Raw genomic sequence first — 26,019 nt, 5'->3', positions numbered from 1 at the left:
CTTAGCTAAATGTACTGAATTGCTGCCATGTGACTGGCTGATACACATTTTCATTAACTGCAGCAGTTGAATAGGTGTACCTAACAACGTGGCTGATGAATATAAATAGCAATGTTCTTTTAACAAGATTCCTGCTGACTGAAATGTAATATTTGCTGCTAGGTTTATGCTTAGCAGTTGCCAACATGACATCGTAATTTGCAGACAGTGTGTAAATAATGTCCAGTACCATGGTGGTAAATGGAAAGTAAAATTTTAACGTAAATGTGCTTCGTGATTCTTCACACAGGAGTGGATTCTTCATTTTATAATAAAATATTTTATTTTTGTACTTGTTACACCTTATTAGTCCTTTACACAGCTGCACAGCATGATAACACTGTTAACATGGTGTCATCAGTATAAAAAGAAAATGTTGAAACACTGCAAACACACACAATTTACATCCTACAGGACAACTGCTATTTTAATGGCAGGACACTGTATGTGATGATTGGCTTGTTTGTCCAGGTAGCGGATGTTATAAATGGTGGTGGTAAAAACTGTATGCAGACAAAAAAAAGCATACATATACAAATTGAAAATAAGTTGCAAAAGGCATGACAATATCATAAGAGTCCGTTCCACCAGTGTTGTTTTTCTCACTTGTGTAGAGCTCTAACAGAAGACCAAAGGATGGGATATGTGCTATGTAAACAAGAAGCTAGGACATTATTTATATCCAACATTATAATATTGTGGCCTCCTATAACAGAATCAGCGGATAAACTGGATGACGATAAAAACTAACTGGGTTGTAGCTATTAGGGTCCTCTAAAAGGACCAAAAGGGTCAAGTCCAACAAATCCAGGGAGGAATGGATGGGAATGCCAAAGAAAGCACTGGGTTTAGTCTGTCAGAAGGTTTCAGATTAAAGAAGAGTATCGTGGCCAGATAAGCAGACAAAGGACAGATCACTTTTTTTAAAAATCGCTGGTAACCGTACAGCTTCTCTCAGCAGAAGACATAGCTTGAGGTCATCTTTCCAAAGAGCATATGTTGTTTATCAGTTCGCTCATCCTAGTTTTTCCTGTTCTTCCAGTTTGCATTGCATTTTACATCTGAAAGCACATCATTTGGTCAAATCCCTGGGCCGCTTGCCTTGGAGCATTTTTCCACTGAAACGTGTTTTCACTTATTTCTGAGCTGTAGAAGGTTCATGCTCTCTGCCTTTCTTCCCTCACCAGCATTTTTTTCACTCTTGTCTGCTTTGTCATACACTATAAACAAACACCAAAGTTTGTCATTTATGAAGAGAAACAGAAACAGTCTAACACTTAACAAGTTCGCTGCTTTTGGCCACCTTAAAGGAATAGTTTGATCTTGTCACATACATTGTTCCTGGAGTATGTTTAGAGGAAGATGAATACCTCTTGATATCTGCACATCCAAACGTACAAAAACTGAATATAAGCAGAAACTTTATTGCCTGGCTCTGTCTGGAGCACCGCTAAAGGCAAATCCACATATAAAGTTTTTCAAGTGGCGAAAACCCTCTTTTTATGTTTTTGTTCTTTGACGCACATAGTGAAGCATATTTTTGTACAGACGGCTATAAAGATGTAACAAATCTTCAATATTTATATAACACTATATGTAGAAAAGCACTTGCCCACCTACACATTACATCTGGACGACCTGCTCAGCCAATGAGACCTATGACATGAAGCTCTTGGCGCACAGTTACGGTGCTGATGTTAACAACAGAGGAGGTTTGGAGTTTTTGTTACACAAATTTCAGTTGATTGTAGTGGGAAGAAATTTTATGAAGTGATTTGTTGTACGGTGGCATCATATCCTCAAAATCAGAGAACTCATTACAAAGACCCATTCTTTCACAAATGCTTGTGAAGGCAGACTGTGTGGCTATTTTTCAGCTATTTCACCTGTCGCAATTGGACTGAAGACAAATGAATTCAAAGATTAATACTGTTCTCTTTACACATAGTTGTAGTTGTGGCCTTTTAGCTTTTTTTCAGGAATGACTGATCAGAATTCCACTGCCAGCTTTCTGGTTTCACTTTGACAAGTAAATTTCCCAAATAAAACTAAAAAAAATCTACATAAAAACACGCTCGTCTTGAGTTAATATGTTAAAGCCAACCTGACAGACTCTGTCAGAAACTGAGAAGCGTACATCTGAAAATGCTGAACTATCCTTTTAATGTAGGATAATATCCAAATATACATAATTGGTTTATTGGTGTTGCTTTTAAATTGTAAAAGCGAATCATTGCAGACCTACATTTCAAAGAGCATTTAATATTAAAATAGCACCATTTACTAAAAAAGTTGCTTTCTCAGTATCTCTCTGAGAATCCCTACTGTAAAGAGAAAAATCTTCCCTACCAGACATCAGTTTAGCTATATACATACAATACATACATATTCACATGTATTTATGTTCTTCCCTTTTAAGAATGGACAGGTAGGCATGATGAAAAGAGCCCATACTAAATAAAAATACTACTTGATGCAGTTCATCTGTCAAAATTTCAAGTAACAGGATGCGGTCTACTTTTCCTTGCAGGGAAATGTCCGATGAATAAGCAGCAGACGCATCCCCTGATGTCACAACAAGCTCACCCTGTCAAGAGAAGGCACTGAGGGCGGAGGAAGAAGCATCAGCACCTCTGCCCTCGCACAGGCAGAGACGGACGCAGACTTTTTGTGGAGAGACGTATGCTGTGAGACAGTCCAGTTTAAGCAGTGCAATCCAGGCTCTGAGAATTGTGGCAAAGAAAAGATGACAGTCTTGACGGGGAGCTTGACGTTGAGAAACACAGGTGCGTTTCTGTGAAGGGTGAGAGGAGTGTCAGTATGAAAGTTACAAACAAAACAAAATATACAGTATGGTACACACTCAAAACTATATAGTTACTATATTTTGCCTTTGAATGTATTATCTCTAATGATTGAGCACATGCTCTTGATTCAGCAAAATGAATTTAACATTAAGTTTTAGGAAATGTCTTATTTCTCTGTGATTCATGTGCAATATGCTGTGAGTGCACTGGTGAGCCAGGCTTTAATAGTTTGGAATTGTTGGAAATATGTAAATTTGGTTTTTGGGGACAGATGAAAAGACTGATATCGATCTTATTTCACCATATGAAGCTGAATCCAGCAGCCACTTAACTGCTCCTATACTAGTAATAGTGCTGTACTCAACCACTCATAAAAACAAAGAAAACAGTCCGATGTTTTACATTTTGTTTTAGTCTGCACTAATTTAAAAAGAATATAAAAAGCATACATTAAAAAATGCTGAACAAGTTGTTGAAAATCATTTAAATCCTGAGTGATTTTAATTTCTTCCACATCTGCAGAGAGCCAGTAACCCATGGGTCATTGAAAATGGAAAAGCAAAATGGAAAAGTATGACGTCATTTATCATTATCTACTGTACTTTATCTACTGCACGCTCAGTTTCTTCCCATCTACGGTGCGGTTTACACCAACCTAGGCAATCTGCTCTGGTAATCAATCAATTCGTTTGGAGTATTAAACCCCCCTTGTCATTTACTTGCCCTTTATCTTTTTTATCTTTTGTTTTCCTGCTCTTATGTACAAAATAGATAATAATCAGCTTCCTGAATTCTCGTTATCTAAATTTTCTTTACTGAAAAAGATAAATTACAATAAGTTAAGAATTAACTGGTGCTGTTCTTAAATGTATGAGAAATTACATTTCTTTTCTTACTTGATCACCATTCTTAAGAACTATATCAAGGAGTATTGTTAAAAGGAGTATTGTTTGCTTTCAGGAGCAAAGTGAAGGAGGAGATGAAAGCAGCACAGCGGGAGGTGAAACGCTGCCTGAGGGAAGCAAAGGACACCTACAGGAGGAAAGTGGAGCAGAAGTTGGAGAGGAACAATATGAGGGAGGTCTGGAATGGTGTGAAAACCATCACAGGCCACAACACCAAGAAAAGCACAGTGGGGGGACTGTGGAGAAGGCAAACGAACTCAACAACTTCTTCAACAGGTTTGACCAGCCCACAACCCCCCCACCCTCACCCTCACCTTCACTACAGAGTCCAATCCCCACTCTCCTACCTCCCTCGCTTCCCCCCCTTCCTGACACCATGACACCCCCCTCCTCCAATCCCTCTCTCAGCAGCAAGACATCTCCCCTCCTCCCAAACATCTCCCAGTGTCACAGTGGATCAGGTCAGGAGACAACTGAGGAAGCTTCGCCCCAGAAAGGCAGCAGGCCCAGACAAGGTGTGTCCTAGGATGCTAAAGGCGTGTGCTGCTGAACTTGGGGAGCCGCTACAACGAGTCTTCAACCTCAGTCTGCGACTGGGGAGAGTGCCCGCCCTATGGAAGACATCCTGCATCGTCCCGGTCCCCAAAAAGAACCGGCCCAATGAGCTGAATGACTTCCGACCGGTGGCACTGACGTCACATCTTATGAAGACTCTAGAGCGGCTCTTCCTCAACCTCCTCCGACCACAGGTACAACATGCCCAGGACCCACTACAGTTTGCATACAAGGTGGGTGTCGGAGTGGAGGATGCCATCCTGTACCTCCTACACAGAGCCCACTCACACCTGGATGGGGGAAAAGGCACGGTCAGGATCCTGTTTCTGGACTTTTCCAGTGCCTTTAATACCATCCGGCCCTGTATGCTTCAGGAAAAACTGAACAGGATGGAGGTGGACCCCTGCCTGGTGGCTTGGATCTCCGACTACCTCACCGACAGACCACAGTACGTCAGGCTGAAGGACATCACGTCTGACACTGTGGTCAGCAGCACAGGAGCACCACAGGGAACTGTGCTGTCCCCTCTTCTCTTCACCCTGTACACCTCTGACTTCTGCTACAACTCTGAATTATGCCATATTCAGAAGTTTGCAGACGACACAGCCATCATGGGGTGTATCTGGGATGATCAGGAAGAGGAGTACAGAAGTCTGGTGAGGAACTTTGTCGCATGGAGTCACACAAACCACCTGCAACTCAACACCTCAAAGACTAAGGAACTGGTTGTGGACTTCGGGAGGTCCAGAGAAGGTCCACTGCCGGTTCAGATAGAGGGGGAGGAGGTGGAGGTGGTCAACAAGTACAAGTACCTCGGGCTGTGGGTGGACAATAAACTGGACTGGTCATGCAACACAGAGCACCTGTATAAAAAAGCCCAAAGCCGACTGTACTTCCTCAGGAGGCTGAGGTCTTTTAACATCTGCAGGAAGCTCCTGAGGATGTTTTACCAGTCGGTGGTTGCTGGAGTACTTTTCTATGCTGTGGTGTGCTGGGGGAGCAGCACAGCAAAGAGGGACTCATCCAGGCTGGAGAAACTGATCAGGAGGGCTAGCTCTGTGGTCGGCATGAAGCTGGACACTCTGGTGACAGTGGCAGAGAAAAGGACATTAAAGAAACTGATGGACATTATGGACAATGCCAGGCATCCTCTGCACACAGCCATTAACAACCAGAAGAGTCTGTTCAGTGACAGGTTGCTTCTCCCAAAGACAAGAACTAACAGACTTAAAAACTCCTTTGTCCCACACGCCATCAAACTGTTTAACTCCTCTCTGGAGGGGAGAGGGAGGGGAAACAGGAGGACAAAGGAGGGGGGAACAACTAAGCTGTAGTGCCTCTTCACCTCACTGTGCAATTACCTTTTGTGCAATACTTTTGTAAATAGTCAACGGTGCAATAGACCTCAATACTTGAAATGTGCAATTCACTTGTATTTTTATTTTTTATTCCTATTTATTCTATTTATCCCCTTCGTATATTTTATTTATATTGTCTCTGTATTTATATATATGTGTGTGTGTGTGTGTGTGTGTGTGTGTGTGTGTGTGTGTGTGTGTGTGTGTGTGTGTGTGTGTGTGTGTGTATTTATATATATAATATTCTGTAACTCTGTAACTTCTGTCGGTGCTGTGCTTTTTTGGAAATCGAATTTCCCAGAGGAACCCACCCGAGGGATTAATAAAGTTCTATCTAATCTAATCTAAAAAAGAACAAGCGTTCAGATTAAGGCAAAATACCTCACTGTTCACAGGACGGCTTCATATCTGTGTAGAGGAGCTCTCTCTCTGGGTATCCAGGACACTGTAGTACATGCAGAGGCATAGAAAAAGCATATATTAACCTTTATTTATGCAAGAAGTGAAACTCTTATTTTTGGGAAAGTCTTGGGCTTGGATGGGCAGGATTACATGGGAGAGAGCACACACACTCCACACAGAAGTGCCCAGCTTGGGTTCAAATCCAGGACTCCTTTGCTGTGAGAAAACAGTGCTAATCACTGAGCCACCATGCTGTAACATTAGATAATATCATTAGATACTTCTGAGGTTGATAAGTTACTTTATTACATTCAACATGGAACTACAATTTCACTCAGCTTGGTTTGGAGGTGATCTATTACCAGATACGGCTTAAAAACAATCAGTACCACGGGGAAACTGCTATCACCAGGCAAGCTGGCAGTGGAATACATGTCTGCATCTTGTAATGGTTTCAACCTCACTGTATCAGTTCCAGGTCTGGCTGGTGACAATTTAGGAATGATAAATGTGTCCTGTTGGCCTCCTGTATCTCAAACTCGCTTCCCCTTCTCCTCACAGCCTGGTTTGTTTGGCCCGTTTCTTTATCTGATCATAGTCCAAAAAGAGGATAACAAGTGAGCCGCTTACGCTTGGTGCTGCCGTACAAAGTCTGCAAACTGCCGGTCCTTAGCGTAGAGCTCAATGATGCGTATCCTGTCTTGGATTTCCTACAGAAAAACAGGATATATGTCCAGAAGGAACATTACATCACAGGCAGATAAACAGTAAACTCAACAGGCTGCAGCTTAGTGAAAACATGACATCAGAAAAAAGCCACAAAGAATTTTAAGTCAACAAAAGGCAGATGGCAATAAAAACCTGATATTAATTATTTTTCATCATAGACAGGTAAAACGTGTAATTAATATGTATTGCTCTTGGTGTGTAACTTCCTCAAAATTCCCAGCTGCACTGCACTCTTTTTTTGTTTTTTGGCCCAAACAGCAACAGCAATTTTCTCACAAAATTCGAGCCAAACAGTCTTCTGAGTGTTGTATAAACTTAAGCCTGGTGTTTTATGTGTACAGAGTAGACAGGGTGACTTGGGAATTACTTCTGCTTACTAATCCAAGAGTTAAAAGAAATAATGAGGTAAAGAAAAGACAACCCTCTCTTCTAATTCAACCACTGGACTGTAGTTCTCTCACGAACCTCCCTAGTCAGTTCGTTGTTCTCATAGATGTGTCGTATCTCCTCGCTGCTGAAGTCAGTGGAGGCCTCAGCGCTGGCACTGCTGTACACGGGAGCTTCAGGGTAGCGGCGGTAGTAGTGACTGTAGCCTGTGGTCGCTTCACTCTCATACATGGGGTTGTACTTGGTCGCCCTCTCTAAAGATGGGAGACTCTCTGCTCGCCTGCAAAATGACACAAACAGTGAAGTCAGTCGCATGGTAGAGAAAGGGTGGGAAACAGAGTCACACATCCAGGAGGAAGAAGTCAGGAAAAGAGCTCCGCGGCCATGAAAAATGTTATTGTACGTTTCATCAATAACTTGTGCCCATTAGAAAGTAGTACATGGGAATAAGAAGTTGTAGCACTTATTGATGAGTGGCTATGAGAAATGCAGTCTGTTGTTGACTCACTATAGCAGCCAAGCTCCATAGGGCTATTATAACATGTAAGGCATGGATGAATTTGACAAATGTTGTTTAGCAGAAGCTTTAAATAATGACAAAAACAGATGTGGACCAGATATGAAAATATTGCATGCAATATGCTGCAGTTTTACAAAGGAGAAATGAACCTTGTCTACTCCTCGCTCGCTGAACTAGCACACACTCTCTAATGAGGGTGTTCTGATTGCTCTGTATAGGATCCAGTGTGTGCCAAATTCAAGCGACTGCCTTGACATGTGATAGGGTAAAATGAATTCAACAATAAAGCCTCTCAAAATCAAAATATAATGGAATTAAAACTAATTTATCCATGCTTCATGCGTAATAATAGCATTATAGAGTTCACATAGTGTGGCCAGTAAACAACAGACTAGTTATCTTGAGGCCACGCATTATTAACACACACACACACACACACACACACACACATTTTTATTCATCAGCTACACAATGATTTACATCCTCCGTAACACTGTGGGTCTCAGTAAATAAGATGTTATTGTGGAATAGCCTTTATTAGGCTTAGATAAGCCAGCCTGCTTGTGCCAGAAAGTCAGATTCCAGACTAGTAGAAAGCCTAATGTGTTATGTGTTTAAGGCTTTTCAGCAATAGATCAGCACCATATCTGATCAGTTAATTGGCTGAGGTCAGCACAGTCATTCTCCACAGACAGGTCCGGGATCCATGCCAGACAGATCTTTGTGTGTGTGTGTGTGTGTGTGTGTGTGTGTGTGTGTGTGTGTGTGTGTGTGTGTGTGTGTGTGTGTGTGTGTCAGAGGAATTCAGGAAAGGAGCAAAGCAGGACACTCCAAACATCCAGGCAGCAGGAGACGATGGCTGTACCGCTGTAAGTTTAGAAGGATAAAGAGATGGTACAGTGGAAACTTTGACTGTGGCGACTGGCCTGGGATTTCTCAACTTAGTCTGTCCCCTCAAGAAAATAACCACGCTGATTGCATGGAAGAGGGTTGGTCATCAAACAGACTAAATTTAAGTATTTCTCTTCACTATCAAACCATAAAGTATGGTTTCTTTCCATTTAAGACTGACTGACAAAAGGATTTAGTGTTAATTTTCCTATTTTAATCAAATTTAATATCCATTTAAAGACTGAACCATGAAATAATTGTCAGAAAAAAAATTTCTGGCAATTTTTTTGAATAAATAAATAATGATTTGCATATATGATTTTTAATTGGTATCACACAAAACTCAGGTATCAAATACGATAGACCAGGCGTTAACATTTTCCACTGTAGCATGCACCATACGCATTAAATACAGCTCCAAATCTTAACTGAAACTATTTAAACTGTTAAATGTGGCTTCAGTGGATGAATCTGTAAATGAAAAACTGAAGTTCTGTGAAATATGCATTATATTGATACTCAGGTGTGGAGTGCACTGAAAAGCTGGTTTCTCAGTCGTGAAGATGCCCTTGAGCCTTCTGAATGGTTTGCCCACTGTAGAAATCTAAATCCAACAGCTTTACAGAGAGGCAGCGAGATTAAAAGCACAGTCATAATTACTAAAGTCAAACAACATTACAAATATCCTGTAAACTCTTAACTGCAACAGAAATCCAAATTCTTTCATTATTAAACCATCCCCATGTGCTCTGTGGTGTTGAAATGACTCTTTGGGTACTAACAGCATTTGACGTGCACTCCTTACCGTATGGGGTCCTCTGACTCATCCTTGTCATACTGATCCCGTAAAGTCCTGGCCAGGAAGAAGATGACTCCAGAGGCCACCAAGAGGAAGCCAGCTACAGAGGCAATCGCTATGCCAACAACCAGCGGCTCGGACACGTACTCCTCGCAATGTTCTCCTCTGTACCACCAGTTCTCCCCGACGCGACACCTGGGGATGACGTTGGAAATTTTTCAAAACCGCGATAACATTTTTTTCCAGTGTTCAAAAAACGAAAAAGACGAGAAGCATTGGAAACAGCAGAAGATGAAAATGCTGCATCCCACATCATGATTCATACATACACGTCATGCGTCATGTTGTAACGTCTCTTTCTTTCACTGAATAACAAAAATCTTTAAAAAGTCATCACTGACGACAACAAGTCATTAAATCATTAATACTTTTGGAATAAAGAATCAACAATTCACACCACTCGTTTGGAGCACCACAACACTTTTGTTGGACGGTGTGAGGTAAACAACGATCCAACAGCATCTGGAGCTGCCTGTGTGTTTTACGATGTGGTAGTGGGTGTGAAACAAATGTTAAGCACTCATCTTGGAACAAAGGCCCGTCCTTGTTTGTTCATAATCACTCAAGTTGAGCACACCACATACAAAATCGTGAACATAGCCACCGGACATATTTCTGTCACTGATGTTGGATTGTTCTTGGCACGTCATCTTGTGCACAACTTACACACCACATACAAATTTGCATGTTTGGATATAGATGCATATGCACAGATCTTTAGTCACACAAAACAAAGCCTGTGATCATCAGGAATGTCTTGGAAAATATGTAAAAGCATCTAAGGTAGTATAAAATTTAAGAAAGGGTTTGGACTATATCACATTAAACTGAAATCTTTTATCCTGGAGCAGAGAAAATTAATCACCATGTTAATCACATCTTAGCGTTACTGTTTTCAAGTATGTACAGGGCAACAAAAATAAATGTCTTCTGGTGTAGATAACTGAATATTAACTGGCAAAGTTTTGAGCCTTTGCAGATTTGCTAAAATCTAATACATTTTATTTTTAGGCACCTTTAAAAACCCTCAAGGACAAATTACATTAGTACAGCAAATTAAAGACATATACACAACAGTGATCAAAGTAACAATTGACTAAGACTATGTTACAATGAATGGTATGCATTTCTGAACAGATGGGTTTTGACCCATGATTTAATAATAGAAAGAGAATTTATGGTGGAAGTGCACACCAAAGTCATGGGGCAGGGCAACGAAAGGCTCTGAGTCACAAAGTCGTCAGATGAGCAGATGGAATAAACAAAAGAGAAGCTGAAGCGGAGTATGGGAGAGGGTAAGGTCAGAAAATAAATCTGGGCTGGTCTAATTATATTTTGTACCCAACAAAGCTATAAAACATAATCTTCATTTTATTTACTTATTTATAATTTGCAAGGCCAGCTAGATTTATGGGGAGACCCAGCTAGCACTTGAAAATCTGTTTATGTGATGGAGTACTAGCCTCACAAATCTGCAAACTCAGACACACTATCCAGCACACAATCTCAGATCACTTCCCCTAATCCCCGCCTGTCACCCACCTGCAGATGGCTCCCTGGCCAGGGATGACGTCGCATTTGCCGTCATTGAGACAAAAGTCAGTCTGCAGCTCACAGATGCTCTGACAGGGCAAGCCATCCACGCTGAAATACCCAGCATTGCAGACGCACTCTGCCTCCCCAGACCACTTGTTCACTTTACACTCAGCGTACTCGTTACACGCCTGGAACTTACAGGGATCAGCCTGGTCACCTGTAAAATAAAATAACCTTCTCAAATGTGCATGGTCAAGAGAACTCAGACTACAAATGAACTACAAATTGAAATAGCTAACAACAAACGGACACGTACTAGTTGGCTTATGTAATCCAGCTGAACCCTGGAGTTAGTTACTATACCGGGATATGTCATTCTACTCACACTAACCGGTTGGTCAGAGTGAACAGTAGATAATGATATGTGTCAACATGGCTGCAGTCCAAGGAAGCCTGATTATCTCATTCCAGCTTATCTGTTTGTGACGCTCAGCTCTGCCACAAGTCACAATAATTCAATTCAGTTCAATTCAATTCAGTTTTATTTACGGAGAGCTAATTTTAAACAGGAAGAAAGCTTCAGCAGAAGCAAACTCAGCAAGGGGAAAAAGGGGTTGGCAAGGTTTTGTAGGCTTTTGCGCACTGTGCTATACTTTGCCTTAGAATACCTTAGAATACTTTGCAAAGCAATATTCTAAGGTGACAATGAAGTAAGTGTTTAAAATTTATGGAAATAAGCCAATTGCCTTCTTTTCATGAGTTTGTTATACAATGCTAGCATGAAAGCATTTAAAAAGGCTAATTTAGATCCCCAAATACATGCAAGGAAGTAGCTAAAGATAGCTGGTGACAGGTGAGACTTTCTCATAGAACAGTGGTTCTTGGCAACAAGAACAGAAATAGTGATTTCTTTAGGAGACCTTTGACAGGGATCTCAAGAAGAAGTGCTGTCCTTATGACAGCACTGGTTGTCAGTGAGAGCATACCTGATTCAACATCCAGTGAATACTTGTCAATGGCCAGGTTCATGGTCTGGTAGGCTGTGTTACAAAAGTCCTCCAAGATTAAGTAGACAGTTGTTGTGACGCCACGAGCCACAGGCTTCCCGAATTTCATCCGGCTGTTGACTACAATGCTCCCATTTCGGAAGTTCAAGATCTCCAGGTTCTCAAAGTGACTGAGGTTGGATTGTAGGTAGGGCACAAGCTAGGGAACAGTTGAAAAATGTGCAGTTTGATGTTACAAGCAAAAGGATTTTACACAGGATTGTGAATAATGAAAATAACAAATACTGCAAGACGCAGGCATTTACCAGCTCGAGGAAGCGTTGCTCCAGAGCTTTGTACTCTGGGGAACTCTTGTTAAAGAGATCCTCTGAGAAGATCATGTTGGTCACCCTCAGACTAAAGAAAACCATTAGTGCTCGTCCAGGGTTTACAGGCATGGCAATACTAGCCTGGTCTGTGCCGTGGCCCACACCTATTGGGAATCCGGTGCTGCCCTCCTCTGTGTGGTTAATCAAACCATAACCATACTGAACCACATTATAACCATGGTCTCCAGTGGTGGTATCGTCCAAGCCATCATCAGTAGTCTGGATCTAGGCGATAAGAAAGTAAAATGATTTGATTATCAGATGCAGACAGCATACATTTTTTGTTCAAAACAAATCTTGTTTGATTCTATTGCTTTACCTCCACCAGTAAAGGCATGTCTGTGTCAGGCTCATCATCAAAATCAGGGTTTACATAAGAGATACGGGTAAAGGGTGACTCCCTCTCTGGAGACAGAGCAGTTGGTTGGGCAGGGCCCAGAGAATCTGTCACTGGTGGTTCAGGAACATCTTTGTTAACCAGTAAGATTTCATCATCTGTAAGATCTTCTCTAGAGATCTCTGGAGTTTCTGGAGGCTCTTCTACTACAACTGGAGCTTCAGACAGAGCCTCTTCATTTCTTTCGTGATCCTGATTTTCTACTGATTCTTCCAAGCCATTCTCTTCAAATACAGGTTCCTCGGGGCTGGCCGACAGCACATTAATGGCTGAATTTTCTGGTCTTAGGGTGTTAGCCTCCTCATTATCAGGTGGAATATCTGCAGGGTTAGACTCTTCTGATGTCCCCTCAATGGAGTTATCGCCAACAGGAAGAAGACTCATCTTCGTTGGCTCTGGCTGTGATGCTTCACTAGTTATATCTACAGCATCTGGAATTGGTATTTGGGGAGGTAAACCCTTTTCTTCCTTGGTTTCAGTTATGACAGTAAAGATTTCAAGTTCCTCTATAATCTCAACAACATCATCTGGATTCTCCTCTTCCATAGGTACAGCTGTAGGTCCAAATGTCTCTTCCTCAGCTCCAGATGTAACATCTGCATTTATGGTGATTTCTTCTGTTTTCACCTCTTCCTCTGAAGCAGTTTCCCCAAGGGACATTTCCTCCTCTTCTGGAGTGATTGTAGATGGTTCAATTAGCCCCTCCAAAACATCTGGGACTGAACCAGAGGCTTCAATTTCTACTGGGGGTTCAGGCAGTGTGACGCTTCCTGGCAGTTCAGCTGGAAGGTCTTCAGGTGGAGGAGGTTCTACAGAGAAAATCTGCACAGTATCCTCCAGCAACAAACCCTCCTTCTCAATCCCTGAAAAAACAAAGATAAGAAGAAACTCACTCTCTATTATAGAAGATATCTGACATATGATATCTTATGATATTATGATATAAGAACTAATGAAAAAGGTAGTCTTGTATAGCTGGAATGCTATGTGGAAAAATAAAGCATCATATGTAAAATTGCCCAAATAACACTTACCGGCAGCTTCAGGTATACGGAAGGTCAGATCAAGAGCAGGAGATGCAACTTCACTCTCCTCTAGAACAATAACATTATTTTCTATTGTTGCCACTGTGTTGGTTTCTGAAGATTCACTTTTGATGTCCTCTTCCAGCGTCAGGACCTCTGGCGGCTTATCAACAGCACTGATCTGCATCACAAACAGGAGCTCTGATTGGCCAGTCACCAGAGGCAGAGATTTTTAATCTTATCCCCAAACACCCTTTTTACTTTGGTGACAGTGGGAAGGAAAAACTCCCTTTCAACAGGAAGACACCTAGATATATCATGAAAGTTAATTATAGTAAATGCCTGACTTAATGCAAAGCCAGACACATCAGGAGGATTATGTGTGAGCCATGGCAGAGAATGAAGTGATTGCTTAATGCCAACTTTAAGGACACTGCTGGTATGTTAACCAAGCTTTGTTGTGAAATACTGCTTAATCATCTTTTATTAGAACCACATCTAGTGTTGAGGTAAACACTGTGTGTGTAATTAAAGACTGAACAAAGTTAGTTGAGAGTTAGTTGATGGTGTTGCGGTGTTTAACACTGTTGCCTCACATCAAGAAAGTCCTGGGTTTGAATCCATTCTGGGGCTTTTCTATGTGGGTTTTCTCTGTGTCTGTGTGGGTTCTCTCCAGGTACTCTGGCTTAGGTTACATGGTGATTGTAAACCAACCTTAGGTGTGAACGCAAAAGTAAGTGGCCGTCTGTCATTCTGTGTTAGCCCTGCAACAGATTGACAGCCTGTGCTGTGACAGGTAAGACAAGCTCAAGCCCTCTTGCAACTCTGAATTGAGTAACAGGAAGAAAGTGGATAGTTGGAGCTTTCAATATGTATTCTAATGAATGTGTCTTTGTGTTGCATATACTTGTTAACCAAGAGGAAATGTTGGTGCCTGGTTAAATCACGTTACTTTGGTGAAGTGTGTGATGATTGAAGACTGCACAGCTGAAACTTGAGCTACCTTACAATAATGATTGTACCGTGTATATATATATATATATATATATATATATATATATATATATATATATATATATATATGTATGTATATGTCTGTACATCTATGTGTCCTATCACCTCCTTATAGGTTGGCATATCTCAATGAAAATGTGCACAGACATAGTCACACATACAGCTATCATTAATATATTTTTTTAGAGAATTGCATACAGTTTTTGTGAGTTTTTGAGTGCGTGTGTGTGTGTGTACTCTTTCTATTAACTGCTGCTAAACCACCCAAGTCTTTCTGAATAACTGCAGAGTTTTTATTTCAATAACTGTATCAATCTATATTTCATATAGATATATAATTATATGTTCTTGTTCCTGTGCTTTCACATTAAGTCTTAGTGGTCCAAGTCTTAGTTTTGCTCATGGACCTTGTGTTTTTGTAGTGCATTAAGCTAATTCCCTAATTCCTTTTTATAGTTAAAGAATTTCTACTATACTACTTTTGCTATTGTATCTATTTAGTTTGATGGCTTATCATAAGATTCATATTTCTCATAACAACCAAATGAAATCTTTATTTAAACCGTTCCAACTTCAAATCAGGGTAGAAACTCTCCAACCTCATACCATGTGTCAAATTATCAGGCTATGCTGAAAATGTGACCAAAGCAAACCGAACTGTGATTATCATTAAAAGCACACTCAAACACAAGAGAGCACGAACAGAGACATACTTTAGATGGTATTGCTTGTCTAGATAAATTCTCAAGTGCAGTCTCTGTTGACTCATGGCGCTGTGGTGCACTGCAGTCTCTGCCCAGAATAGCAGTGGATTATTACAGCAAGAACCAAACTAATCCTCAAAGCTTCACTTCATCCTTGCTAGTGAGCTCATCCCCTACCTGCGCTGGTGTAGTCTGGATAACAAATTCCAAGCAGCTGGATCGCCTGGAGAGAGATTGTTTTCATGATAGCTGTGGAGGTAACTTGTTACTCACCATGGCTCCGTCTTCAGTGTTGATAGAGTGAGGAATCTCAGACACTGTGGAACCACAGAAGAAACAAACATTAACAAAAACTGACATACAACACACAAACATGCCAAATAGCCTAAATATTTCTGCCTGCCGGCATATTCAAAATTCTGTTAACTGTTAGTGTTTCAGCACAGACTGCCTGCTTTTTGACGGCGTCACCTCCAGGGGTAAATATCTACAAATCAGTGCTAAAATCTGGAATAAATATCAGCCACTGTGGTCCAAGGCTATTATTGCATCACCACCAAGGCAAAAAAAACAAAGCCAAAGCTGTGTCTTTAAGTCCCCAAGCCACATGTGTCAGCCATATGAGAATGTTTAGCCATCATTTTAGATGTCACAGCCTATAACTAATATGGAAATGAGAGGGCATCCATCTTTAAAAGTGCTTGCCTTTGCAGTAAACTAATGACCTGCAGTCTTTAAAAACACAAGGCTGAAGAAATCTCACAGGAGATTTCTTTAATTATATGTTAACGTATAATTAAATGACCAAAGTAAAAGGTAGGTAGGATATTGACTGCCTGAGTTTTTAGGTGGCATATTTTAAAAAAAAAAATCATTGTGTAAAGGTGTCTGTGATTGGGTGAGTTTGTGACCCAGTTTTGCGCTGTTGTCACATCTTGGCAAAGTCTACAGACAACATAAAAAATTGCAAAAGTACTCAAACAGTCTTTGAGATAGTTCTTGCCACAGAAGGTGTCTCCAGGAGCATATCTTGCATGGATAACACATTCACAGACTCACAAGGTTAAAATAATCCCCGCTTCAGTCTCTTAAAACTCAGACATCTGCATAAATATGTAGAATCTGTAGGCAAGGGACAGGATTTGGGGGGATACGTAAAGTAGTGTGAATGCTATTGATCAATATCTATGATAAACTTTAGAGGAAAGCAGGTAAACAGTCCATGTGGAGAACAAAACAGCAATGACATTATTGCAAACGCACTGATTAACAATGACTGTATGTTTGTATTCTCTTATTGTATTTTCAGCATCATGGTGCACTGTGGGCAATGTTATTATCACATATCGACACTTCAAAAAAACATAGGGAATAAAATAAACCATATCTTTGCTTTGAATATGCCTGCTTCCAGTCTGACCATCTTTAAAGGAGAGCAATGCTAAGTAGGTGAAGTCAATTTTTAAGAGTTCACTGTGAAATCCAAAATATGTATGCCCAAAAAAAGAAAGGATTACAGTAAAGCCTAAAAATCTAAAGCTCAGATTTCAAACATCCTTTCTGCTGAGTTCTCCTTTGCTGACCATTTAATGACGAGGATTTAACTGACACACTGAATAAATACACAGTTCCTATAACTGATGACTGTTATTTGTCCATTAAAAATGGCCCAGTTGTGGGACTGAAACTTGTCTCTGTCCATTTGACAGAAAGAGAGTCAAATAAAAAACAGATGAGACTATTAAAAGCCTGGAATGTTTTCTCAAGTGACGAACGGTGTGTTTTAATATCAGTGCAATGTCAACAGCGTCTCTATTTGACATGACACATGTAGGTTTGCCCTGCGATGCACGCACCACCTTTTCCAGTGCATTCCCAGTGACTCCACTGCCATGCTGGCAAAATAAATCTCTGCAGTATAGTGGAAATATGAGCGTATCAGTTTAGGGAATATCTTTAAGAAGACTGGCAGTAATGCACATCATCTTACCACTCTCCAGCTTTTTGTCATCTAGGTCTTCAATGAAAATTTTGTTGTCCTCACTGATGGTGAGGACCACAGTGGGGTGCTCCTTGAACTCCCGATAGGAGTTCTCCACTTGGTTCGACTGTAGGGTCAGGTAGTTCAGTTGTTCAGCGGTCACTCCTGCTCCATTCACCACCACTGTGACGGCATAGTCCACCACCAAACCACCAAACCTGCTGACACAAGTATGCTGTTGTTATATTATATCAAGTTCATATAGTGATCCAGGTTAGGCCTAGGGACAATTTTAATATAATTTTCCTATATTTTGGGCAACTGCACTCTCATATTGTACTTATGTTATGCTAATTATGATTGAATTCTTCACTATAAATATATTACGTTATTGATAATCCCCACCTCTAATCTCTCTCCTTTAAAGCTCCCATTACCGCTCCACTACAGCAGCGAGTTTAAATATTTAATTTAAAATAAGCAGAGAGGGTTTCTCATGCATTTTCATGACCAGTATATTATTATCCCATTCAATAGTTTACATTTATCCTTTGCACACAATTACACTAAAGTTATTAGAGGGAAAGAGGAAGAAAATTGTTCAGGCATTAGCTTGATTTAATGATAAACCTTTTTTTAAAAATTGTAGAACGCTAACATATGACTGATGAATCGTGTGATTTATTCTTGCTTGGAACGCAGGAGTGTGACTGTATAGCGCTAAAGGAGCCGAGTCAGCAGAATGATCAATATCATCATAATAAACATGGAAACCTCACAAGAGATTCCAGAGCCTGGAAAAAGCCATCTATCAGGCTTCATTTGACTACTGGGAGCCCTCCATGTCCATGCTGACCCAGTTTGTTGGGTTACTGGCAGACAGCTGAGCATGTGCTGACCCAAAGTCAGCCCCATTTAGAAGGAGATCCAGTTCACAAAAGGGCAGTCAGGCAGCGCTCTGCTCCTGCTGTGCCTTGTAAGTTGGAGTTAGAAGTTGCATGCAAGGTTGATTACAGCAATAAATTCATTTCTTACTCACCTATTTAATGTATAGCCATAATTTCATGAATAAATAATATTCAGAGTACAGTTACCAAAAAAACTGACTGCTTCTAACTATTATAACTATGTTTATTCAGGTATTGAATGTGAGCAAACATACAAGGTATATAAACGTTGATTTCATTGCACCTCAACAACAAACTTTGTACCCTACAACATTTATCAGGCCTTTTGTATTTACAATTTTCTACACAGATTCATACATTGAATAATAAATGAATACTTCAAACAGACGACATGTGTTGTTTTCTCTTGTTTTCCAGAGGTTGTGAGAAACACATTACTCTCAAATCTTACTGTTAAATATGAAGCCCTGACCAGTTAGCGTAGCTTAGCTGTAAACAGCAGGGAAGACTGTTTTTATACAACCCCTTTGCAAAAAATGTTTTGGCGCTGCGTAAAATGTAAATTAAAAACAGAATGCAATGATTTGCGGATTTCATAAACACAAATTCACCGCTGTGTAAACAATCTTTAAAATGCCTGTGAACTGAGATCATGTCCACGTATGGCTTCTTTTGTGGATGGCAGAGCTTTAACCTGCATTTGTGGATGGTGCTGAGGAAATGTTCTGGAAACGTTCCCGAGCTCTTGCATTAATTTCCATGAAAGAAATGGGCTATTTTCATGCAGTGGCATTTAAGGGCCTGAAGACCAGGAGCTTCCAATACAGATTTTTGGCCTTGTCCCTTGTGCACTGCCAGTCTTTTTATCTTTTGGTGGTATTATTCCATCAAATTCAAAATTATTTAATATTTGTCATGAAATAGCCTCACTTTAAGTATTTGATATGTCTCCTGTGTTCTGCCATGACTTAAATATGGATTTATGGATTTTTGTGTCCCAACCCTTTACACAGCATCATAAATGTTGTGGAATTGGGTTTATATGTCCAACGATAAAATACCAGCACACCTAAAGCTCAATAATCAGTGCATAATAGCCAATGTGTTTATTCTGCACACACAATAAAAATGTCTAACAAAGTTGCATTTTATGAAAAGTTATATCAAAGCTTCTAGGCGCTGCTGGATTTAACGATTCCTCGAAGTTCCTCGTTCCAGTCAACGATCCAGCACAGCATATTGCAAACTAAATTCTTAAACTGTCATTTATCCCCTTCTGCTTTTGTTCAGCTCAAACAAACCAGTTCAGTTTAGCTTTCCAAATAGCCATTTCCCTCTGTTTCCAATTTTTGTTAAGCTAAACTAACATGGTGCTGGCTGAAGCTTTTGTACCAGTCCCACATAAGCATGAGACCTCTCATCTAAATCCCCATGAGGGAATGTACAAGCAGATTGTTTGACCCTGCATTCTGTTTGTTGTCCATTCACTTGCCTTTTGTAATTCCCTTATTTTTCTCCATTTCACCACACAAACAGGTTATTTTTGCCGATAACTCCACTCATTTCCATCCTTCCAGGTAAAGCTCAGATTATCGTCTCTATACAGGAGCACCTGCTCACTTGGTTCGATCCACCCTGATCCCACTTAACAGGTGAGTGACTGCGTTAAGTCCATTAACACAGGCAACTAGTGACACAGCTTAACACGTGCCCACGCTCACAGGTAAACACAGTGTGAGATGAAGCTGGGGTCACACACATACACAGCTCTATCTAGGTTGATAGGGATCTGTGGGCTTAAACACAACACAGGATGGGGAGAGCTATTCAAGGTCGAAGTACCAGAGCAACTACTGATGACTCACCCCTCTGCGTCATCTTGCGGCCTGTGTGAAACAAGCGAGATCTGTTAAACTTCTGCCGAGAGCTCAAATCACGATACAAGTATTACAAAAAGAGGCGGCTTTAAAAGGCCATTTGTTCTGACAGCCATAATCATTGGAGAGAAGCTGACCTGAAGTCAGTTACAGACACACTTTTAAATCCAGGAAGCCCCTCCAGAGCGTCTTCTATCTGCAAAGACAAAGTTGACCAGGCATCAGAGTGGAAACCGCAGTTAATTTGTTTCTTATTTCGAGTGGTTTACAATGAACTTGCTTGCCAAAATAAATCTCATTTATTGTTCCAAAAGGACTTCAAAGTACTCGAAATGTCGTCCCCGGATTATTTTCCTTAAAAGACAAACTGCTCATAGAAAACAGCTTGTAGTGGTTTTCAAGGCCTTGCTTCACCACACTAACATGAAAAAAGAAATAGATATAGTCGTGTCGTCCTGCAGACTCACTGACCCAGTTTATTAAATCTTCCAGAGATGAAGAAGTATGCGTACAGGTCTCCAGGGTCTTTCGTCTGCTGACTTCTCCTCCACTTCCTCTTTCTTTACACTCATTTACCATCAGTCCCTATCTTACCCTCCACTCCACTTTTCTTCCTTATCTCTTCAAGGCACGCAAACTTGCTTGTATGCATGACGTTTCTTGCTATAGACTACAGTATGTCAAGGTGTGTGCAGATGTTAGCTGTCCAGGAAATCCCCGCAGAGAATAAAAGCAGCTCAGAAATCAAAAGAAAAAAAAATACTGAAAGCATTCATCAAATGCAAAACACATACACGTGTGTGCACAAAAAAATGCACCAAATTGTCTGTTTAATGTTTTCATTTGCAAGGTTTTGTGCATCCGCTGCCAGGGAAAAGGCCTGTAGGCATGTTTACTGAATCTTCCAAGTACCTGTAAAACCACTGGATACCTGTGCAGCGGCGTGCATGTGCGGAAGTTTATGTATTCCCAAGACATGAGTCATGAAGCTGGATTTTCAGCACATTATTATTTCACCCTAACCAACTGTGTATCATAAAGTCAGTGTGTTTTGAGCCCTTGCCTAACAGTTTGAGTTTAACTACTGCTAAAGTGCGAGTTATTAAAACTAACAGTGCTTCAATCACAGACCATAAACCAGTAGATATAGAGAGTCCAGGCCAGCGCCAAGGCTCAGATGGGAGATATAAAGGGAAACAGACATGAGGAGCCAGAGCTAGAGGCAAACCTTTTCAGCGAGCTGTCTGCTGAGTGTTTGGTACTGGAGGCTGGCCGGATCAGCAAGGCTCTCGTTGTACATTTCTCCTGACAAGAGGATGCTTAGCTCCACAACCTGCTCCAGCGGAGCAGGAGTAGGCGGTTGTACGGTTATATCATTGTAAAGCTGAGTAGTGAGAAAGAGATAAAGACGCACTTTAATTAAGGGCAAATGATCAATCCCAGTCTGCAAGCAATCTGTGTTTACACTCACAGGACTCTCCTCTACTCCTGGTGAAATGGCAGGGGAATCCTCCTCCTTGTTTTCAGCTGTGTCTTCTAGGTGGTTAAGTTCATATGCAAAAGAAAAAGGGATTGTCGGTTTATTTGAGGTGGATGTCAGCTTAAACGTTTGGCAAGTGCCATGATTAGTGATAGTTATATGGATTAGACTGTCCTTACCCTGACTTCTTGCTAAATCTAAGGGTCAGCTGACCTAAAGCCAAGTTCACATACCGAGCACTTAAGGATGCACACTCCAAAATACAAAACTGCACACTAGACACGGGCCAGACACAAAAACAGCAAATCTATATCAGGGTGGTTAAATAAAAGGGGGATTTTTGCTACAGATGCCAGTATAATCAGGTAAAACACTGACCTAGCTCAGGAGCTTCAACGGATTCTGGTATGTCTGGTGTTGGAGTGCTGTGAAACACAGGAGGATCATGTTAGCGACGCCGATACAACGTTACACAATTATGATATAATAAAAAGGCAATAAGCACAACTATTAATGGCTTATGCACACTGCATGTAGGGTCGGAATAAGAAGTTAATGGAAGCAAATCCAGTTTCCCAGTGTCTGAAAATTATTGAAGGTTAGATTTTTGTCTATTAATTTAGTTTGTTAAAAAAGATTTTAAAAAAGAGGCAAAGACTGAGATCCAAGCAAGTCAGAAGCAGTCAAGCTATTTGTAATTGTTTATTTAAATTAGATAAACTGTTGCACCATTGGCTAACAGGACTCAACCATATCGATATATAATCACTACACTAAAAAAATAAATAAATAAATTATTTCTTAACTTCCTTTCAACTAATTTAATTACTTGTATATTTTGTATGCAATTTTGTTACAGAAGTACAGAGTAAAATGTTAAATTTATGGAATCTTGTCAAATGAAATGTACTGGATTTGCATAAATTTAGAGCATCTGAATAAATAAACCTTTGATTTTATATATTTCACATGAATTTGACTTTGTGTTTATTGGGGGGTAAAAAAATATTTTTTTAAGTGTGCTGTTCAAATGAGCTGTAAAAGATAATAATTATATTATTCTGGGGGGAAAAAACATGTGATTCATGTGTTTACCAAATACCTTCAAACATTTGGTGAAATCGATGCTGTTTATACAACTGTGAATGTTACTGCAGACACATTGTTTGGCATTTCTGGGCACGATGGGAAACATGTGATATCCAAATCATGTGCATGTTGCTAACATTTGATTGAGGACTAGGGGAGATGCATGTATTACGAGGTCCTAACTTTCAAAACCAAATTTTGTACCAACTCAAACTCACTAACCAAGAAAAGGTAAACATGTTCCACGTTCAGTAATTTCAGGTTGATTTCTCAAAGCCTTCAGCAGATACGTCAACGATTTTTTTTTTTTTTTAATTCCCAAGATAATCCTGAGTCAGTTTTAGGACGGCTGGTTTAGTGGTTTCTGTTTAAAGCGTCAAAAAAAATGTTTTTATGAACATGGTGAAACAAAATGGGTTTTTTTAATAAAAATCTCATATTTTTTAAACATCAGACAGCAAAGATGTAGCTGGAGTAAGAAAAAATAAAATGATGGAAGACAGCTGACCTCAGGCCAAGCCATTTTACAGAACACTGCAAAGACAAACTGGAGTTTCAGAGTCTGAGTCAAACTTCATGTTTCCACATGACATGAATAATAAAAAACGATGAGAATTATAACAGGTACGGTTGTATCTCAACAGCTTCTTTGCTTGGACCCCTGTTAATATTATCATTTAAAGAGAGAACTCAAACAGACAGTGAGCATAAAGACACATACCTAAATCTATGACACATAAATGAAAAAAAAAAAAAGAAGCCAAAACAAATAAATGTGAAAAATCATGTTTGATAAGTGATGAGTGGGAATATGAACAGGTAAGGTTGAAGAGCTTTGACAACCTTACCTGCACATATGTTGCCAGGACCTGGTGGGCTCACTACAGATAGTGGTAAAAGTGACACATTTACAAAACACAGACTTAATAATGAGATCATGAACGCATCATTAAAAGGTCACTTTGGGGAAAACAAAGCAGAGAGTTTCTTTTACCTCTTCAAACTGGGCAGCGACATTCTCTGGAAGTGGAAAACAGTTTCATGAGCCAGCTCCAGAGAAAATCATGTTTTGTACTAATCGCATATCATTTTATTGTTATTTAGTTACCTTTTTAGCCAGAGTCTGATGCTCCTCTGACGTACTAAAGTAGCTGCCAATATCCCGTGCAGAGACTATGCCCTCCTGACATCGACTCATCCAGCTTTGGTACTCTTCTTGCTCTGGGAGGCGGTCCCAGAAGATCTTAAATGCCTCCCATATGGTCTCCTGGCACACTGGTTAGACCAGAGAAAGACAGCACCCTCTTAAAAAATTTATCTGGAGAACTTTCTTTCATAGTAATGTTTTCCAAGTTATTTTTATTGGGGTGAAACTTGAACCCTAACTTAAATGTATGCTTGTTTGACAAGGAAACCACGACACACGTTCATTAGCTGAGAAATAAGATCATATTTTATGAGTTTGACTCATTTACAATCTTGATATCATTAGTTAGAGTTTCTGGGGGCCCAAGCTAAATCATAAATCTATCCATTTCCACGTTGATGTCGTGATATAACTCTCATGAGTCAGCCTACTGGGCGCTGATCCAAAATCAGTGCACAGACATATGCTCCAATCTTCTTCTCTAATTAACAGTGTCCACAAGGCTGCAGTGATCACTTCTAAATCCATATCTAACTTGCATAACAAACCTGCCCATGCACACATATAAGAAAGAGCTAAATGTCTGTTTTTACTGTAACTTTTGGCTTTTTAGAAAAAATCTTTTTTTTTTTTTTTGTTGTTTGTGTAATATTTGTATTTTTTGTCTGCGTGAATTGCTAATTTCATGAACTATTCCAAGCGAAGTACTTTAAAGCAGCATTACCTACTAATATGCAACTTGGCTGTCAAATTGCATTGTGGGTTATTGGTAGATAATATAAAAATATATAATGCAGTGCTAAATTGTGCAATAATCCTTTAAAAGCACACCAGAACTCGTCGGCAGGGCTGGTAAGATGCAGTGTAGGTAACAACGGCTTCTTTTAATGGAGACCTGATGTTGTGTAGATGCTACCAGTGTGTGTGGTGTAATGTTATTTCAGTAAATGAGCCCAATAAGTGGAGCAATCTGTTTTGATACAAATCTAATGAAGTCTAATTGAGTCTGATGGATCTTATTGCGTAAACACAGCAAAGGTTAACTCTCTCGTCCACTGGAGAATTAAATCTTTTCACACTGTAGACACGCAAAGGGGAAGATACAGAGGGGGCAATCTCTCAAAATCAGTTTGTTTGTTCTTTTTGGTGCCATCTTCACACCTTGGTGTGACAGTGACAATGAAACTCCATTTACAATATTCATTTTTAACACCGATTCACACTGGGTCTTACCTCTGAGATGAAAGTAGCTCAGATGGTTTGCAATGACTTGCTCGGCGGTCTCTTGCGCGCACAGTTTGACTCCACTTGGAAAAAGGATGTTCCTTTTCTGTCGAGAGATAACCGCGTGGCTCTCACGCGATGGCTTCACCTCAGATATGTGAGTGATGCGTGGAAACACCACAGGCTCCTGAGTATAAGGCAGATCAAGGTATCCCATAGAGGAACCTTCCATCATTGCATCTGGGGTGCACAACAACAACAAAGTTTAAAATATAGAGTTTGTGTGTGCATTTAGGTAAGTAGTGAACGCTTGATTTTTAAGTCAACTAATGCCACGTACCTGTCTTTAGGTCCAGAAATATGACCATTAAACCAAACACAGCAGGGTAGAAAACACATTTCCACGAGAGGATGCTCATGTTAAATCCGTGATTGTGCTTAGATCCGTGGCCTTGGGAAAGGATCAAGGAGATACGTGTTTCGTCTCAAGTCACGCAACAGCAGTAGGACAAACTGAGTACGAGTTTGCATATTTCAGAATTCTCCAAAGAAGACCCCAAAGAATAAGAGAAGCCCAATCACAAATCATCTGCTGACACAGTCACACTGTGGGCTCGCGCTTTCCTCTGTGCCCGGGGAGAGGTGTTTCCCATGGTGCTGAGAGGACAGCTCCTGGCTCAGGTAGATAGGCAGATGGCACTTGAGAGACAGGAGGATTTTTTAATGCTCTCTAATCCTGTTTACAGTAAGTCTTTTAGGAGAGCTCACCAAGAAGTTACTGGAGCAACACTGGGAGGGGAGGGTACTTAG

The 26,019-nt window shown here is 40.4% G+C and overlaps 1 protein-coding gene across 1 annotated transcript; it reads right to left on the bottom strand.

Annotated features, from left to right (window-relative positions):
• Nucleotides 1–309: 309 nt before the first annotated feature.
• impg2a (interphotoreceptor matrix proteoglycan 2a) lies at nucleotides 310–25,628 on the bottom strand. Its single transcript, XM_085435724.1, has 22 exons — nucleotides 25,550–25,628; nucleotides 25,219–25,449; nucleotides 23,947–24,113; nucleotides 23,833–23,858; nucleotides 23,687–23,719; nucleotides 22,128–22,174; nucleotides 21,741–21,805; nucleotides 21,498–21,653; nucleotides 20,407–20,465; nucleotides 20,258–20,278; nucleotides 17,494–17,705; nucleotides 15,777–15,820; nucleotides 13,795–13,966; nucleotides 12,683–13,623; nucleotides 12,301–12,588; nucleotides 11,975–12,194; nucleotides 10,995–11,205; nucleotides 9,399–9,587; nucleotides 7,261–7,462; nucleotides 6,697–6,776; nucleotides 6,046–6,109; nucleotides 310–2,833 (listed from the first exon to the last, which is right to left on the bottom strand). The coding sequence occupies exons 1-21, from the start codon at nucleotides 25,626–25,628 to the stop codon at nucleotides 6,067–6,069; spliced, it is 3,486 nt and encodes a 1,161-aa protein (XP_085291850.1). The 3' UTR covers nucleotides 310–2,833; nucleotides 6,046–6,066.
• Nucleotides 25,629–26,019: the final 391 nt, after the last annotated feature.

Source organism: Copadichromis virginalis, linkage group LG16 (genome assembly GCF_057382275.1).
Source record: "Copadichromis virginalis isolate Kocher_CV1m ecotype Utaka linkage group LG16, C_Virginalis_male_GT1.1, whole genome shotgun sequence".
Lineage (NCBI taxonomy): Eukaryota > Metazoa > Chordata > Actinopteri > Cichliformes > Cichlidae > Copadichromis > Copadichromis virginalis.
The sequence above is the reverse complement of the archived record's forward strand: the minus strand, read 5'-3'. Positions and strand labels throughout refer to the sequence as shown.